At 35.2% G+C, this 17,641-nt stretch overlaps 5 protein-coding genes and 1 non-coding gene across 7 annotated transcripts; 3 read left to right on the forward strand and 3 right to left on the reverse strand.

Annotated features, from left to right (window-relative positions):
• The first annotated feature begins 2,618 nt into the window (after window positions 1-2,618).
• On the forward strand, window positions 2,619-6,685 carry LOC18022443 (transcription factor MYB115). The gene is made up of 4 exons (XM_006405430.2): window positions 2,619-2,722; window positions 2,872-2,998; window positions 3,305-3,772; window positions 6,212-6,685. Exons 1-4 carry the CDS (start codon window positions 2,619-2,621, stop codon window positions 6,683-6,685), a joined length of 1,173 nt encoding a protein of 390 aa, XP_006405493.2.
• A 2,231-nt stretch (window positions 6,686-8,916) lies between these two features.
• Window positions 8,917-10,297, forward strand: LOC18022444 (oleosin 21.2 kDa). The gene is made up of 2 exons (XM_006405431.2): window positions 8,917-9,174; window positions 9,693-10,297. Exons 1-2 carry the CDS (start codon window positions 9,016-9,018, stop codon window positions 10,128-10,130), a joined length of 597 nt encoding a protein of 198 aa, XP_006405494.1. The 5' UTR covers window positions 8,917-9,015; the 3' UTR covers window positions 10,131-10,297.
• A 138-nt stretch (window positions 10,298-10,435) lies between these two features.
• Window positions 10,436-12,175, reverse strand: LOC18022445 (pentatricopeptide repeat-containing protein At5g40410, mitochondrial). The gene has a single exon (XM_006405432.1). It carries the CDS (start codon window positions 12,173-12,175, stop codon window positions 10,436-10,438), a length of 1,740 nt encoding a protein of 579 aa, XP_006405495.1.
• Window positions 12,176-12,259: 84 nt separating this feature from the next.
• LOC18022446 (mitogen-activated protein kinase kinase 3) lies at window positions 12,260-15,169 on the reverse strand. 2 transcript variants are annotated; one of them, XM_006405434.2, is made up of 10 exons: window positions 15,063-15,169; window positions 14,740-14,853; window positions 14,391-14,648; window positions 14,071-14,289; window positions 13,815-13,952; window positions 13,554-13,721; window positions 13,349-13,462; window positions 13,052-13,159; window positions 12,873-12,964; window positions 12,260-12,769 (listed from the first exon to the last, which is right to left on the reverse strand). In XM_006405434.2, the coding sequence occupies exons 2-10, from the start codon at window positions 14,839-14,841 to the stop codon at window positions 12,409-12,411; spliced, it is 1,560 nt and encodes a 519-aa protein (XP_006405497.1). In that variant the 5' UTR covers window positions 14,842-14,853; window positions 15,063-15,169; the 3' UTR covers window positions 12,260-12,408. The 2 variants fall into 2 exon arrangements, with proteins under 2 accessions (XP_006405497.1, XP_006405496.1); XM_006405433.2 differs by having other exon boundaries at window positions 15,021-15,161.
• LOC18022447 (pentatricopeptide repeat-containing protein At5g40400) lies at window positions 14,390-17,523 on the reverse strand. The gene is given in 5 exon segments (XM_024158854.1): window positions 14,390-14,648; window positions 14,740-14,853; window positions 15,021-15,181; window positions 15,336-17,299; window positions 17,302-17,523. Coding segments are annotated over 3 exon segments (2,052 nt in total). The 5' UTR covers window positions 17,378-17,523; the 3' UTR covers window positions 14,390-14,648; window positions 14,740-14,853; window positions 15,021-15,169.
• Window positions 17,305-17,425, forward strand: LOC112088759. The gene has a single exon (XR_002900696.1). It is a non-coding gene; the product is annotated as a U6atac minor spliceosomal RNA (small nuclear RNA).
• Window positions 17,524-17,641: the final 118 nt, after the last annotated feature.

Consider the following 17,641-nt stretch of genomic DNA (forward strand, 5'->3'; position numbering starts at 1 on the left):
CACATTAGAGAGAAGAAGTTAAAGAAAGAGAACAGAAAAGTGTCTAAATGAGAGGCCATTTTGGCATTATATGTTTAGTTACATGACCATGTAGATTAAATAGTCATAGGGTGTATTAAATTGTTTTGTGCCACTTGTTTGTAAGTCGACCAAATTTTTAATATTTTCATAACTCACAGTTGTCAAAAAACTAAATTTATTACCTTTTAAATGGTTTTTACCTTTTTTCAAACTAATTTTTTAAAGAATCTAATGTTTATATACATACATATATATATATATATTGAAATTCAGAACCAAAGATTTTTTCCTTTTTTGCTAATTTTTTTCTAGGATTTTGTGTAATATTTTTGTTTTTTTTCTTTTTACATTTCTAAATTCAAGAAAAATATTTCTTTAATTCTTATCCAAATCTAAATTGATTTTTCATTTTTAAAATAAATTATTATAATTTTCATGAATCTGAGTTGATGTTGAAATGAATTTCTTGTTAAATATCACTAATAAAAATTTCATCAGAAATAACACTCACCATTATCTTAATGATGATGATTTCACTTAAATACAGAAAGATTATCCTAATTCTTTCAACGAAAATGTAGGACAACTTTTCATGAATTAAATGGTTTCTTCAACTAATTTTTATTGGTATTTTTGATCATTTTTACCAAAATCCAAGACTATTAATCAATAATAATGAATATTTTGGTTAACCATTGTACCAAAAGGGGCTTCCACTTTTAAAATGAACTTATAAATGATATTTATTTTCACAAAAATATGTTATTATGAACAATTCTTTTCTAGTTGGTAGATTAAAAACTCACTATATTCAAAAGTTTGAGTTACTAATTGATTCCAAAGTGTTATATATTGATGGACCCAAAATGATATGAAGCAAAAAACATGTGTACTTAAAAAAGTCTAAAAAGAAAATAAAAATTACCTAATGGAGAAAATAAATCGATTACATGTCTAACATGTGTAAAAAATATTGAATTTTCTCCATTTGTTTGTGGTCCTATATCATCTCTCTTTTACTGGTTAATGTAAAACTCTAATTATGGTAAATTTGTGTGATAATATAAAACGGGTCAAAATTAATAAAATAATATTTTTAGAGAAAATAATTAATTTAATAAATAGTCAAAAATACAAAATGGTGCCACTCTTTAATTAACTGTAATTAGAGTTTTATTATGAAAATTAACTAAATTATAATTTCAAAATGGTGTCACTCTTTAGATTTGAAAGAATGGAAAACTATTAATTTATATGATAAACACTAAATAGAACAAAACTGCATTTTTTATATTGTGTCTATATAAAATGATGTGTTTTCAGTTTACACTTAGAATCACTTATCAACTTTTTGAGTAATTTTGTAATAGAAAGTTTATATCATGATATAACCCAAAAAAACTAATTTTTTTAGCAGGAGAAATTGGTTCAATATGTATATGAAATGATCAAAGCAAAAAACACATCAGAAAGAAAGAGTTTTTTTTTGGAAATAAACATAAAAAAGAAAACAGAAAATGTGTAACGAAGAGAAAATTTTGGCATTTTAAAGTTAACTATTTATAGTTACATGACCATATAGATTAAAGGGTCCTTCGGTGTATTAAATTGTTTCCCCCCATTTGTTTGTAGAGTCAATTGACCAAATTTTTATTCATTAATAACTCATTATTGTCGAAGAACTAAATTTATTACTTCTAAATAACTTTTATTTTTTTTATTTTTAAACTACTTTTTAAAAGAATACGATATTTATATATATATATATATATATTGATTTCTGGACCACAGTTTCTTCTACTTTTGCTAAATTCTTTTCAAAGATTTTGGGTAGCTTTTATTTATATGGTTTTCCATTTCTTCCTTCCATATTTACAAAATCAAGCAAAATATTTTTTGGATTTCATACCCAGATCTAAACTGATTTTTTTGTTTTGTTTGAAAAAATTACTATAGTTTTTATGAATCGAGTGGGTGTTGATATGGATTTTTCGATGAATATCTCCAACAAAGATTTCATCATAAATACTGCTCACCATTCTCTAAATGATGATTTCTCTTACGTACACAAAAATTATCCTAATTTTTTCGATGATAATTCAGGCCAAGTTTTCCTAAGTGGATGGTCTCATCAACCAATTCTTACCGAATTTTCCGATCACTTTCACCAAAATCTGATTTCATTGATCTCAAACCAAAATAACGATTCCCTCAATCAAACTTTAGTTACTACTCAAAATCTTCCGGTTTCCAATCTTCCTACAGTTGAAATACCTTCAAAATATCCATTCATAGGTATTGATTCATATTCAGGAATCGACAATTCTGAAGAGCCTATGAATAACATAGCGAACAACAACACAAATTTTATGACCTACAACACCGCAATCTCTGAAGAACCTAGGGGTATATTCAGCAATTTTCATGATTTTCAGGGAAAAATTATGTGGGATGATACCATACACAACAATGGGCTCATAAATAGTGGTTATGGACCAACTTTTAATAAGTTTATGGTTGAATCTCATCCAATTGATTTTCCAGTGAATAACGGTATAAAAAGCACAACCAGAGAGGACATGAGTGGAGGTCCAGTAATGATACAAGCTAATCAAGAGAAGAATAAGAAAGTGGTGATGAAAAATAAACATTTGAAGAAAGCTAACATCACCACAGGGAAATGGACTCTTTTAGAGGACACGTAAGTTTTATTTTTTTTTATTTATATACAGAAAATCTAAAAACAAAATTATTTTGTTACATCCTCGAATTTCTCACATATTTTTTATATTAAATACTTTTTAGATAATGTTATAATATTTTAATGTGTTGTGACATGTAAATATATAGTAAATTAAAAGAACTTGTGGAGATTTATGGAACAAAGAAATGGGGAATGATCGCAAAGATGGTCGGAGGACGATTAGGAAAACAATGCAGAGAGAGGTGGCACAACCATCTTCGTCCTAACATCAAGGTGATCTTTTTTTCTCGAATTATTTACTGTTTTTAAGTATTTATTTCTTTATGTGAAGCATGTGTTTGAGTATATAAGCATATACACAACTCATATTGTGCTCGTGTATATATCCATGAGTAAACATGCATGATCTTCCTCCTTTTTTGGTCAAAATAATTATTTTTTATGTAAGTAACTTTTAAAACAAAACTTTGAATTCTATCAATTTTATCCTGCTTCCAACAGTCAAAACTCATAAGAATATAATTTAAACATTATTTATATTTATACATTCAATCATATTTAACTAATATGTTATTTTAGATGGATGCTTGGACTAAAGAAGAAGATCAAATATTGATTGAAGCTCACAAGGTTGTTGGAAACAAATGGACTGAGATTGCCCAGCAACTTCCCGGACGAAGTGAAAATTCTATTAAGAACCACTGGAATTCCACAATACGTCGGATGAACTTGATGAAAGCTAAACAAAATCATGAAAATGCAAATAACATCCTCGAAAACTACATTGGGGGTGTCACAATCAACAATGATTCTCTCAATGCTATTAAAACTGCTGGTATAGTAGAAAACACTAAGGATGATGAGAAGAGGAATTTGAGCTTGGGTGTTACAACACAACCCACTGCACTGGTGGTAGATGAGTCATCAACATCAACATCAGTTACTGTTCCGGAGCTAGCAACAATTTCATGGGATGATTATATCGATCAACTTTGCGAATCTGTAGATGATCCTCTGATGTTTATGCAAGGATTGGAAAATGGTCTGGTAAACTAAATTTCTCTTTATCATCTCAGGTGATATATCTATCTATCATTTTAACAAACATATATGTGATTGTTATGTGGTATGTTATTTGAATAAAAGACCAATTAAGTATATTCATCTTGTAGTTTTTTTTATTTAAGTATTTTCATTTCACAAGGATATGCATACTTAACCCTTATATTGAATGAGAATTGCATTTTTTTGTGTAATATGGTTTCCGGATCAGCATTTTTTCTATTTATAAATATAGTTATCAAATTTTTTTGATTAGCTATTTTTTCTCTTCAAAATTTTCGTATAGGTGTTTTGAAAATGTGTAAGACAAACTTAACCTTTTTTCTGAAGAAGTAATCCAACAAAAACATTGTATTGTTCTATAGTTTAAAAGATAAACTGCATCACTTCTATAAGTTTAGTTTTTAAACTTAAAAATGTGTTGTTGTGTTTTCATAGGCCAATATAGACAGGACATGTCCCAATCATCTCCTCCATGTCCAAGATTATATTTTTGAGTTCAATACAATTGATATGAAGAAAGACAAACAAAACAAAGATATTTATTAAAAAACAAAAATTCAAAATACTGCAGCAAAAATATGCAGATTGTGAGAACTCCAAATGCGTTATTTCATAAGTTAAAGAATCTGATACATTACTTAGTACAAAATATTCATTGAATTTAAAACTGTTAAATATTATACTTAGTACAAAATTATCTAGGAGAAGCACTATAGCATTTTAAGACCAAAAATAATTATTCATGCATATCAAAACCCAAAACAAAATATTACACATATATATATATATATATATATATATATATTCATAAAAATTTAGAGATAAAGAGAAACTTTTACATGTTTACCACGTGTTACTAAATAAAAAATACCATATATCAGCTATTTTGTAAACCAACACTCTATAAACAGAAAAAAAGTTATGACTAATGCGTATAAAGAATTACTTAAATAAATTTGATTAAAAAAAAATTAGAGAGAGATAAAACGTTTACATGTCTACCATGTGTTACTGAATGTAACAAGTACTATATATGAGCCATTTTGTAAACCAACATTCTATAAACCAAAAAATATGATTTGATGCATATCAAAACCAGAAAGGAAACTATTATCCTAAAAAATGATTTATAATATTTTAGAGAGGAAAGAATTTTTTTACATGCATTCTACATATTTTCAATTTGTTAATGGATTTTTTCAATAATTATAATTAAGGGACTCTATAATTAATGGTTACAAAGATAAAGATAAAGAAGGAGTTTGAGAAAGATATATAGAGTTAAACATACACTAAAACTAATGAACTAGCTTTTAAAAATAATTAAAGCTATGAAGGAGCTAGAGAAATAGCCCATTAAAGGTCTCTAGTTGTGTGATCAAACTTAGATTAGAAGAGGCTTGGTTAAGTCATTTGAAATTTAAAATTCTGTTGAAGAGATTCCATAGTGATTTTAATTTATAGGTCTTAAGATGTTCTAATGTTTCTCTTAGATAATTTAATCACGAATAAGATATAAGATCAAAAGATACATATTAATGAATCTAGTCCAAATATGAATGGTTTTCAATCTATGAAGCTTGAAGGAGTATTCATGATGAGACCATTTTTGAGCAATAAATGCATCTTTTCCAATATGTTTAGACGGACTTCTACAAACAATCTCATTTGCTCGGTGGAAACTACAATTTGGCTTCATTTACGCCCCCATCCATTCCCCCCCCCCATCCCAACAAAAGCAAACAATCGCAAGTTTTTGCTTTTCATGATCTTAAATAATTGAACGATGTAGCAAACAAAATTTCACTTTTTCCATCAAGTATCGAACTTCAAAAACAATTTTAATCATTCCTTAAATTTGATAACAGGAATCTTTTTCTTGACTAATTTTCCTGAAGAAGTGAAAATAATCTTATCATTTCTAAAGAACTCTAGAAAACAAAACCTAAAAATATGTTTAGAATGTAAAAGATATGATAATCTCTTATTCAATTCTGCAATATTCACTTTCTTTAATTAGCCTCTTCTAGAGTCTTCTCTCTCGACTCTGTATATATATGTATTCTCTGTCAATATTCCTCGATAAGAAAATATCATTTCATACATGGTATCAGAGCGGGTGTTACCCTAATCTCAATTTTTCGTTTCTTTTCTCTTGGCTGCCGCCTCTCTTTTTGTCTCTCTTCTTCTTCTTCTTCTTCTCCTTATTCACCTCCTTCTTCTTTAACCAGCCAAAGTGTGTTGACATCATGTCCACCACATCCGCCGAAACAGTGAACACCATTGCCCAATCTCTTCTCAACGTGAACATGATCAATGTCACAAAACTAACATCGAGCAATTACCTGATGTGGAGCCTTCAAATTAACACTCTTCTCGACGGCTACGAACTCGCTGAGTATCTCGACGGATCCACTCCAGACACCAACGGTCACTGTCAATGGCACGACAAACCCTTATCCTGATTTCACCTTCTGGAAACGCCAAGACAGGTTGATTTTCAGCGGTCTCATCGGCACTATCTCAGTCACCATCCAGCCTCTTGTCTCCAAAGCCAAAACTTCTGCAGACATATGGCGGACACTTGCTGATACATACGCTAAACCCAGCAGAGGGCACTCCCAGCAACTACGTCTTCAACTCAAAATCTGGACCAAAGGTACGAAGACCATCGACGAGTACGTGCAAGGTCTCACCACAAGGTTCGACCAACTGGCAATTCTGGAAAAACCCATTGATGCTGAAGACCAGCTTGAGTACATTCTCGCCGGGTTACTTAACGACTACAAGGTCATTGCTGATCAACTTGAAGGTCGCGATGTTACACCGTCGATCACCGAAGTACACGAGAAGCTTCTCAACAAAGAAGCCAAATTGTTGTATGTTGCTGCGTAATCCTCTTCAACACCAGTCACAGCCAACGTAACAACCAATAAACCTCATGGAAGAAACCAATCGAGCCATAACCAGAAGTACCAACAGCAGTGGAATCGCAACAACAACAACAACTCTCGTGACAACAGAGGATCTCGTGGATATCAAGAAGGATATCAAGGCAAGTGTCAGCTGTGTGGAGTATACGGTCATAGCGCAAAGCGATGCAACCAACTCAACCAACAGTATCAAGCCCCTCACAACAATCCGGTGGCATCACAATACCCACCTTGGCAACCTCGCGCAAATCTCGCAATGGGAGCTCCCAATCCACACTCTGTCTGGCTCATGGATAGCGGTGCCACCCATCACATGACCAGTGACCTTAGCAACCTTTCTCTTCATCAGCCTTATCAGGGCAACGATGCAGTGCTCATTGGTGACGACTTCAGTTTGAACATAACTCACACCGGTTCCCTTTCTATCCCCTCTCAATCTCGAAACTTTACTTTAAATAATGTCTTATGTGTTCCACACATTCATAAAAATCTCATTTCTGTATACCATTTATGCAACTCTAACAAAGTTTCTGTTGAATTCTTCCCTGTTCACTTCCAGATGAATGATCTGACTTCGGGAATCCCATTACTCCAAGGGAAAACTAATGGTGATCTCTATGAGTGGCCAGTCTCTCCAACTACTCTCAAATCTTTCTTTGCAATATCTGCACCAAAAACCACTATTGATGATTGGCATAATCGCTTAGGACATCCAGCACCTTCTATTCTTAAAACTATTGCATCTTATTCTATTCCTGTTTCGAATACTAAGTTCCAAAATACTATGCTCGGATTGCTCTATTAATAAAAGTCATAAGTTACCATTTGCTATTACTTCCATTTCTTCGTCTAGACCTCTTGAATTTATCTTTACAGATGTCTGGACTTCACCTGTGATCTCTGTGGACAATTACAAATATTATCTTGTCTTTGTTGACCATATTACACGATATTCTTGGTTTTATCCTCTGAAAACAAAATCGCAGGTCCGTGAGATGTTTATTCCCTTCAAGGAGTTAGTAGAAAATCGATTCAAGGAGAAAATTGATACTTTATACTCAGACAATGGTGGTGAGTTCGTCGCACTCAAATCATTTCTCTCCAATGCTGGAATTGCCACTATACATCTCCGCCTCATACACCAGAACACAACAGCATATCGGAGAGGAAACATCGCCACATCGTCGAAACCGGTCTCACTCTCCTCACCCATGCTAGAATGCCTTCATCGTACTGGACCTATGCGTTTGCGACGTCCGTTTACCTTATCAATCGGTTACCTTCACCTGTCATCAACATGGATTCTCCGTATCAAAAGTTGTTCGGTGAAAATCCCAATTACGACAAATTTCGTATCTTTAGGTGTCTTTGCTTCCCATGGCTCAGACCTTACACCAACCATAAGCTCGAGAACCGGTCTACTCTGTGTGTATTCGTCGGCTATTCCATCACCCAAAGCGCTTATTTATGTCTGCAACCAAGTTCCGGACGAGTTTACATTTTTGACGAAAAAGTATATCCGTTTCAGAATTCTAAAAACTCACCTCTTCTTATTCCATCACCTCTTACTACATATTCTCCCCTAGTCTTTATGATTCCTGTTACCCTGCAGGTACCAGCGACCATTCAATCGTTCGAGACGCAGCCGACGGCAGTCGTTCTCCACCACCAACTTCGCAACGCGATAAATTTGGATTAATTAGATTCAGTATAAGCGTTATTTTTAAATTTAAAAGAAAAAAAATTTGAACATGTCTATACGCGATAAATTAGTTTTTAATGTTTTGTATTAGTATATAACTTTTTCGTACTAAAAATGGCATGCATGAAAACTGCATGAAAACTACATTCACTTAATCTGATGAATCTTTGTATTTATATTTTTATTGTACAAGTTTAGATCTTTAAAAAAAAAATCTTCAAACAACTTCAAATTAAAGTACATGCATAGGTGTGTTTTCTTTTTTTTTTTCAACAGGTGTGTTTTCTTTTGTCTTGTTTTAAATTTGTGTCAGCGGAATAAGCGAAAACATCTTTTAAATCTCGTGAAAAAAAATTATAAAATAAAAAACTTGAAAAGAAAGAAAAGTGTTGAAACTTGGAAATCATGCAAAGCCACACCTCTACTACTCTAACATCTCACCGTCTTAGGTGTCCTCTTCTCATCACTCCATCTCTGTCTATAAAAAAACTTTCTCAAAACTTTCTAATCTTATTACAAAGTTAATTAAGAACAAAAAGAAGATAGAAGTATAAGTATTAGACATTTTGCTCAATTTTATCTTCTACTTAATGGCGGATACGCATCGCGTTGATCGTACTGATAGGCACTTGCAATTTCAATCACCATATGAAGGTGGCCGAGTTCATCTTCAGTATGAAGGTGGTGGCGGTTATGGTCCCGGCGGTTACAAGAGCATGATGCCCGAAAGTGGCCCAACTACCACTCAAGTAACGTTTATCTTTACTTCTTCATTTTTGATAAATACATCTTCATGTGTATACAAAGTTATTGAGATGATTCTTAGGATCAAACGAGACTCTGTTTTAAAATTAATCAGAGAACAAAGTAGACTATCTTGAAATAGATCGGAATTTACTGTTTTTTTACAAATTATGATGATGATTTTGACGCGGCAAATTGGTCAATTTATATATACATAAGATCTTAATAATATGATTGTTCATTAAATGTAATTGCTGAAAATGTCACCTGAAATGGACCGACTCATATAGTTACATGCGTATTCCTTTTCTAGATCTTTATTATTGTTAAATGAACATAATTTCTGAAATGACACCCAAAAGTTGTCTGACTGGTATAGTTACAAATTCATGTACTACCTCTTCTTAAACTGATTCTTATGATTGTTAATTAATATATTTTTGTTAAGCTCATGTATAAAATTGTTACCTGCATGATATATTAATAATGGTGGTTAATTAAATATCATTATTCATTTGTAAAGGTGTTATCTCTTTTGGTGGGAGTCCCTGTCGTCGGTTCGCTGCTTGCCTTAGCCGGTTTACTTTTAGCTGGTTCAGTGATCGGTTTGATGGTCGCTTTACCGCTTTTCCTTCTCTTCAGCCCGGTTTTAGTCCCAGCGGCTCTAACCATCGGGCTTGCGATGACGGGCTTCTTGGCCTCGGGAATGTTTGGTCTAACTGGACTTAGCTCGATCTCGTGGGTCATGAACTATCTTCGTGGGACCAGAAAGAGTGTGCCTGAGCAATTGGACTATGCTAAGAGCAGAATGGCTGATGCGGTTGGCTACGCTGGACAGAAAGGCAAAGAAATGGGCCAGTTTGTGAAGAATAAGGCCCAAGATGCTAAACAGTATGATATTTCTTCCAAGACCCATGATACTACTAAGGGTCATGAGACTACCCAGAAGACAGTAGTTTGATGAGGTTCTGTTTCAGTGGTAGTTTATCTATCTGCATTTTCAGGGTTTTTTTTTGTTTTTGGTTTTCTAAAATCAAGAATCGTGATGTGTCTGTGTTTCTGTAAGCATGAAGGATCATAAGTGTTTGTGGTAATATTTTGAATGTTCAAGAGTTTCTCTATTCTCTATGTCAGAAATGTTTATATACAATATGATAAATTAGAATAAATAAAAACTGCAACACTATTGAACGTTTATGTGTACGTAATTTATATACAGATAAAAAGAGTGAAACTGAACACTGAAAAGATGAGAGAATTGGGAAACTACCAATAATCTCTGCAAGAGCAAGAACCTTCTGAGAAATGGTGAAACCTCTTAGAATCTCTAATAATGAGTCTCCTTTCCTCCATCAAAGATATTGCTTTAGCTGTTTCATGACAATCTCCACATATTCTAAGATTCTTCCTTATGATTATTGGCTCCATAGGATTAATCACCAAAAGCCCAAACGCCATTGCAATCTTCTCGCTATGTTGATTGATCATTTCCTCTTTCACATCTTCATCTACATCATGCAATACAAACTCTGTTCTTGGTTTAAATCCCAATTCATTCGTCATCTTCTTTCTAATCTCTGTAAGCTTCTTCTGTATCCTCTCTGCCTCAGGATGAGACCAGTCTCCAACAACAAACTTATGAATCTTATTACCATGTTCAATGTAACTACACCCTGAAGCTCTTACAAGACCTTTATGTTTCATCAGATTCCTTATTCTTGAAGCATCTTTCCATAGACCAGAAGCCGAATAGATATTTGATAGCATTATGTAGTTTCTCCCAACACAAGGTTCCAACTCAAACAATCTCTCTGCGGCTTCTTCACCGAGTTTGGTATCTCCATAAACTCTACAAGCACCAAGCAAAGCTCCCCAAACACCAGAACTCGGCTCCATTGGCATCTCTTTGATCAATCTATAAGCTTCCTGAAGAAGCCCGGATCGACCCATGAGATCAACCATACATGAGTAGTGATCTAACCTCGGCTCAATCCCATATCTTCTCGACATTGTTTCGAAATAAACCTTCCCTTCGTCGACAAGACCTGAGTGACTACAAGCACTCAACAAGTGAGTGAAGGTTACATGATCAGGACTTACACCATTGTCAACCATAAGCTCAAATTGCTTTATTGCGTCTCTTCCATACCCATGAGTGGCATAAGCAGCAAGCATTGCTGTCCACGCCATGCTATCTCGAGATTTCATCTCCAGAAAAACCTTAGACGAATCCTCCAACCTCCCAAGTTTTGCATACAAATCTAACAAAGCCGTCGTTATACACTTGTTTTCACTAAACCCACAAAGCAAGATCAGCCCTTGAATCCCTTGCGCCAGTTTCACTACCCCAATAGCTTCACATACACGAAGAACAGCCAGAAAAGCGGCTTGATCAGGCTTATTCCCAACCTCTCTGCTCATGTTGAAGTAAGCCAGACCTTCTTCAGCTAACCCATTTTGCAAGTGAATCACAATCATCGTGTTCCACGAAACCAAATTCTTTACACTCGAACCCTCAAACAGTTTGCATGATGAAGCCAAATCTCCAGTCTTTCCATACCAATTGATAAGAGCATTCACAGCTTTCACTTCCTCAAGCACACCCGATTTCATCACCAGCCCGTGAACGCAACGTCCTTCTTCTCTACTTCTCTCATGAACACAAACCGATAAAATCGACAAAAACGTAACTTCATTGGGTCTAAAACCAAAACCCACCTCAGATCTCATCCTAGATAATGCCTTGAAACATTTTCCCAGATAACCTCTCCTTGAATACCCAGATATCAAAGAGTTCCACGAGACTAAGTCTCTCTCAGGCATTTCGTCGAACAGCTTCTCTGCGCAAACTTCATGACCCAATCTCAAGTAACATCCAACAAGCTGGTCCCCAATGAATCCATGGCGGTAAATCACAGTCTTCACTACTTTACAATGAAGCAAACGACATTTGTAAATGGAGACGCAAGAGGCTATAGAATCGATCAGTGACGTAACATTCGCCATCTAAAAACTCCAACAATCATACAAAGGAGCAGAAGCTCGTTCTTGAACAAAACTACTAAGTCAATAACAAATCAAGAAATGAGAATTATAAATTAGAATTTAGTAATAATATCTTTAATAGTTTCAGAACATGTAGAAGAAGCTGATAATTACTACATACTTTCAGTTAAATAATTACAGTTTATACACTAGAAAACAACATTTTTTCTTCTTCTCATGTGTGGATTATAATCTTAATTTGTAATATAAAGCTCTTGCTTAGCAATAAAATACCGACCAATAAGATCACCAGATTCCACCACAAACTGTTCTTGAAATCGACCAACGCGTCTGGTTCCGAGATCGAACCCGAGATCTTTGAAACTCGGAAGCCCTTCTGCTTGAACTCCATCACCACAAATCAAGAACTGGTTTCCGACAATGAACGAACCAGTTGCTCGAATCATGACTCCACCATTGCCATGAGGCTTGCACTGAAGCTTCTCAACAACATGAACGAGTTTCTCACTCGGCAAATCTCCTGCTAATGTGTTACGAATGTTTGATAATGCCGAGAAGATTTCTGTTGATCCTGTGTGATGTTTTCCAGAAAAACTGCAAAAAAAAAAGTTTTGAACTTTATCTGGTTTTGGATTTGCACATCTCTATGATATTAATATGCTTTAATTTGCATTGAAAATTGTGGGAATTTGGTTACCTGAAAACGGAAGTTTCAGTGTAGAGAGATTTTGTGTGGTGCCAAAGATCATCAAATCCATCAAAGAGGGAGTAATAATGTATGGTGAGCATCTGAACATAGACGCAATAAGATCCATTAACGTTAAGTTTAATTTGGCATTTACTAATTGAGAAAAAGTATTAAACCATCATACTTACATCTGCTATATCTTTCAATCTCTGAGTTGGATCAAAGATGCTTTGAACAAAACTCACCAAATCTACTCTTTCCTTCTCATGCTTTGTGATAAAAGGATGTGACAGAAGCTGTTCAAGATAAAGAGGAAACACCACCATCAGAACTGAATCTTAGTTGCAGATACAAAGAAAAGCACCGAAATTTCAACAAATCTTGCTCATTATTAAAGAGAAACAAAGAAAAGCACCAAACATTGAACCAAATCTCGCTTTAAGCACTGATTTTCTCGGTAAAGTACTGAACTTGTAAATACCAACCTGATCAGCTGTTGGTCTAGCTTCTGCATCCTTCTGGAGGCAAGCATCAATGAAGGAACAGAACTCTGGTGAAAATTCTTGTTTTGACGGTGTCGGTGATGGATCATCCAAGATCTTCCGATCACATAACACAGAAACGACAAAGATTTTAGTGTATACTATTACTAGTTTATCAAAGAAAAGATTTGGACCAAGTTGATTTTACCTGCAACATAAGATTAACAGGCCCTTCATTAGCTATATACGGAAACTCTCCAGTTCCGCATTCAAAAAGAGCAAGACCAAGGCTCCATATATCAGCTGGATAAGAATAATTGTCATTCCTAATCCGCTCTGGTGACATGTAGGTGACAGTTCCTACAAAAGTAGCACACTTTGCAACCACCATTTTCGGATAATATAAGTTAGAAAACTCAGAAATTTTTATTGGATTCATAAGGGTTTAAGCGTGGATTCCATCACTAACCATAGCCATTGAGTTCTCGAGACCAGCACTTATGCCAAAATCAGTTATCTTTGGTTCCCCTTTGAGATTTACAAGCAGATTAGCAGGTTTGATGTCTCTGTGGACAAGATGTCTAACTCCATGCAAGTAGCTCAATCCCTTGTAACAAAATCGCATCATCCAAGAATGAATTTATATACACATAACACAATAAACAATTGCAGCCTTAATATTTTTTGGATATATTGTACATTAGAGAGAGTTTAAGTATCTTTACTTGCAAAAGTTTTTGGAACATTGATGACAGAACCGGCTCAGGTATCTTCTTTGTTACTTTTAAGATATCTGCAAGAGATCCTCCATCCATGTATTCAAGAGCTATGCTGATTTGTCCTGAGTCTGGACTATAAAACGCTCCGTGAAAATCCACAAGTCCTTCGTGACAAGGAGCTTCACACAATGTCCGTATCTCTGTAAGCAGTTGCTGTCTTTTCTCCTGCAGAGCTCAAACCAAATCAGTAAACATTCAAAAGCGAAAAACATTATGAAGGGATTCACATGTTTTCTTGGATCAAGAAAGAAAGAGACTACATTTACCCTTTCGAAGATATTAATTTTCTTCAAAGCTAGAATTCTATGATTCGGGATATGAATCGCGCGTTGAACAACGCTGCTAGCACCGCTTCCTATAGCTCCAAAAACCCGCATTTCATGAGAAGCACATTGATATGTGGTCTCACAACTTTCTGATTCATCCACATGAGAAGAAGATGTACATTTTTGTAACCCGAGCTCGTTAAAGTTGTAAACTCCATATGATCTACTAAGCAAATTAACTGTTCCACCATCTGATAACTTGAAAATACAAAAAACAAAAATGAAAACTTTAAGAAACACAAGAAAGCGTGAATGACTTTACTTCACTATGAATACACAAGAAACTTACTAAATATGAATCGTTTGGGTCTAACGATGAGGATGAAGAAAAACCCTTCTCGGCATCAAACAATGGAGAAAGCTTCTTCTTTAGCTCTTCCAATGCCGCCATGAAAACTTTTTTCTGTCACACAAGAAAAAAAACAACCAAACAATGTTGCAACAAGTTAAATTAGGCAACTTTTTCTTTGCCAATTTCAAAAATTCGGAAACTTTAAAACTATCTTAGTCAATAAAGTCAATTTCTTTCTTAAGGAACATGAACCAAACGAAAAAATACAAAATTTTCACCGATTTCTTAAGGATCTGCAACTATTGACAACGAGCCGAGACCTGGTTGTTCTTCTCTGGAATTGATTTGAGATTGAATCGGTTGCTTCTTTCCTCAGTGCTGTTATTAATCTCTGCAATTTTTCGTCGGCTTCGATCGCTACATTTCCTCACCGTTCATTCTGATTATTTTTGGGTAAAATTGTAATGAGATAGTTGTTGAAGGGCTTTTTAGTAATTCCAAAAACTAAACCGGTATGACAATAGAAACTCAATCTAATCTATAAGGAAAGTTCGAGAACCGTATTACAAAAATTACCGGTTTAAATTTCTTACATCAAAATCGTCTCGTTGGTTCAAACATTGGATCATGTACATACAACTTAAGCTGTTTGGAACAAACCCAACTCTCTGCATTCTTTCCTGAAGCTCTAACACCTTCTTGTATCCACTTGCCGTTTCACAAATCGATTTCACAAGCAAATTGTAACTCTCTGTGTCAAAGATTCCAAACTCCATAGCAAAGAAACCCAATAAACTCTCAGCTTTAGCGAAATCTAATTCCTTGCAGTATCCATTAACCAAGGCCTCGCATATACAAGAATCCGGTTTCATTTCACAATCAAGCATTTCCGTCATCAAAGACTCGGCTTCCCGGTTCCTACCAATCCTACACAAGCAGACAATAAGTGCTCGGTATGTCTTGACATCAAGTACTTGATTCTGGCTTGTCAGTTTCTCTTTTAGAAGCAACGCCTCTTCGATCGCATCACAACGGGACAAAGACTCGATTAAGTTGTTGTAAGTCTCTGGTTTAGCTTCGTGACCTTCCTCTTCGCTGGTTCTTTCCAACAGATGCTTTGCTGCAAATGGTTTACCTTCCCGGCATAAACTCTCTATCAGAAAGCTGCAAACTTCAAATGGGATACTAACCTTTAACCTTCTAAGCTCAACAACGAAATTAACAGCTGCAAGTAACCGTCTTTCTCTAACATATCCTTCCACTATAACCTTACAAGCGAACCTATCCGGAACAATGCTATTCCCAAGCATCTTGTGCAAGAGCTTCTTTGATTGTTCCATCAATCCTTCTTTGCAATAAGCATAGATAAGAGTGTTGTAAGAGATACCGTCAGGAGTAATTCCTCTGTCTATCATCCTTTGGAACGTCTGGTGAGCTTCTCTGACTCTCCCTTCTTTACAAAGACCTTTGATAAGCGACGTGTAGGTAACTAAATCAGGCACAACACGACGCCGATACATGATCTTGTACAGATAAAACGCTTCTTTCAACTTTCTTCTTCTACAATAACTACTCACTAACGTGTTGTAAGTAACCAAATCAGGCTCGAACCCTTCTTCTTCCATCTTCTCCAAGAAGTCATTAACCTCGTTGAAGTTCGAATCGTTGCAGAACACGTTGGTAAGGATGTTGAACGTATGCGTGTTGGGATGGATTCCGACTCTACACATGACGCGATACACATCCCAACAATCCTCCATCAAATCCAGTTTCAGCAAACCATTCAAGAGATGATTACAAGTGACGACACTAACACGAAAACCGGAATCAATCACTTTTCGAAACGCAGAGAAACCTTGTTCTACCAAACCCAGTTTTAGGTAACCCTTGACAAGCATATCGAAAACAACAGGATCCCAATTGCATTCATCAGTAGACGAAACCAAAACGCTAAACACATCATCTTCTTCATCTAACTCAATCGTTTCACAGAGGAATTGCATAGCCAAAGGAAACTTCTTTGAACAAGCAAGAACGTGAAGCAACAAACAGTAGTTATTAACATTTGGTCTCTTACCCAAATCGAATTTAACCCAATTGAAGAATGCAAGAGCTCGAGGAGCATCTGACTGAAACCTAAGCAAAACCCTAGAAATTTCACGGTCTCCCAAGTGAGGAATCAGCGACTTTACCTCGTCACGAAAGTTGGATAAGACGAAATCACGCTGATTGAGAGTCGAACAGATGACATCGACGATTCGATTAGGGTTTTGAGTCTGGGGAAGTAAGTTGTAGAGCGGATTGAGGATTGGCTTTGGTGAATTATCGCATCGCGGAATTAACTGCAAAGAAGAAGAAGAAGAAGAGAAATCTCGTTGGAGAAGAGAAGCAGCTATAGCTGATACTCGCTTCATAAACGAAAACAGCGACGAAAGCGAAACGAGAGAGAGAGAGCACAAAGAAAGAAGAAAATGAAATTTGAAAATGTTAAGATTTGTCCCACATCGGAGGTTGTGTCTTGATTTTTAAAGTATATATATAATAAGAAAAGCAACAACGAGTGTGTTCGTAGAAAGGAGAGATGGTTGGCATCTCCTCTGACAGAGACGGGATTGACCTTCGGGTCCGAACACATTTCGGTTAAGGCTCTCCACTTTCGAGTGGATCTATACCAATTTTTTTTTGTTTTTATTGTATTGAGCTAAGACGTAATAACATAAATCTATCTCAGTTTCAATTTCTTTAATCATTTTTGTATTGGGCTAAGAATTGATAACATAATCATGCGACTTCAACTTTTTTGAAGACACCCTGTTAAGCCTCTCCACTTTCGGGTGGATCTAAAACCAAAACTTTTTGGAGTTTTTTCCTTCTCTATTGGACATTTGTTCTATTAGCC

This window comes from Eutrema salsugineum, unplaced genomic scaffold (assembly GCF_000478725.1).
Source record: "Eutrema salsugineum unplaced genomic scaffold, Eutsalg1_0 scaffold_14, whole genome shotgun sequence".
Classification (NCBI taxonomy): Eukaryota; Viridiplantae; Streptophyta; class Magnoliopsida; order Brassicales; family Brassicaceae; genus Eutrema; species Eutrema salsugineum.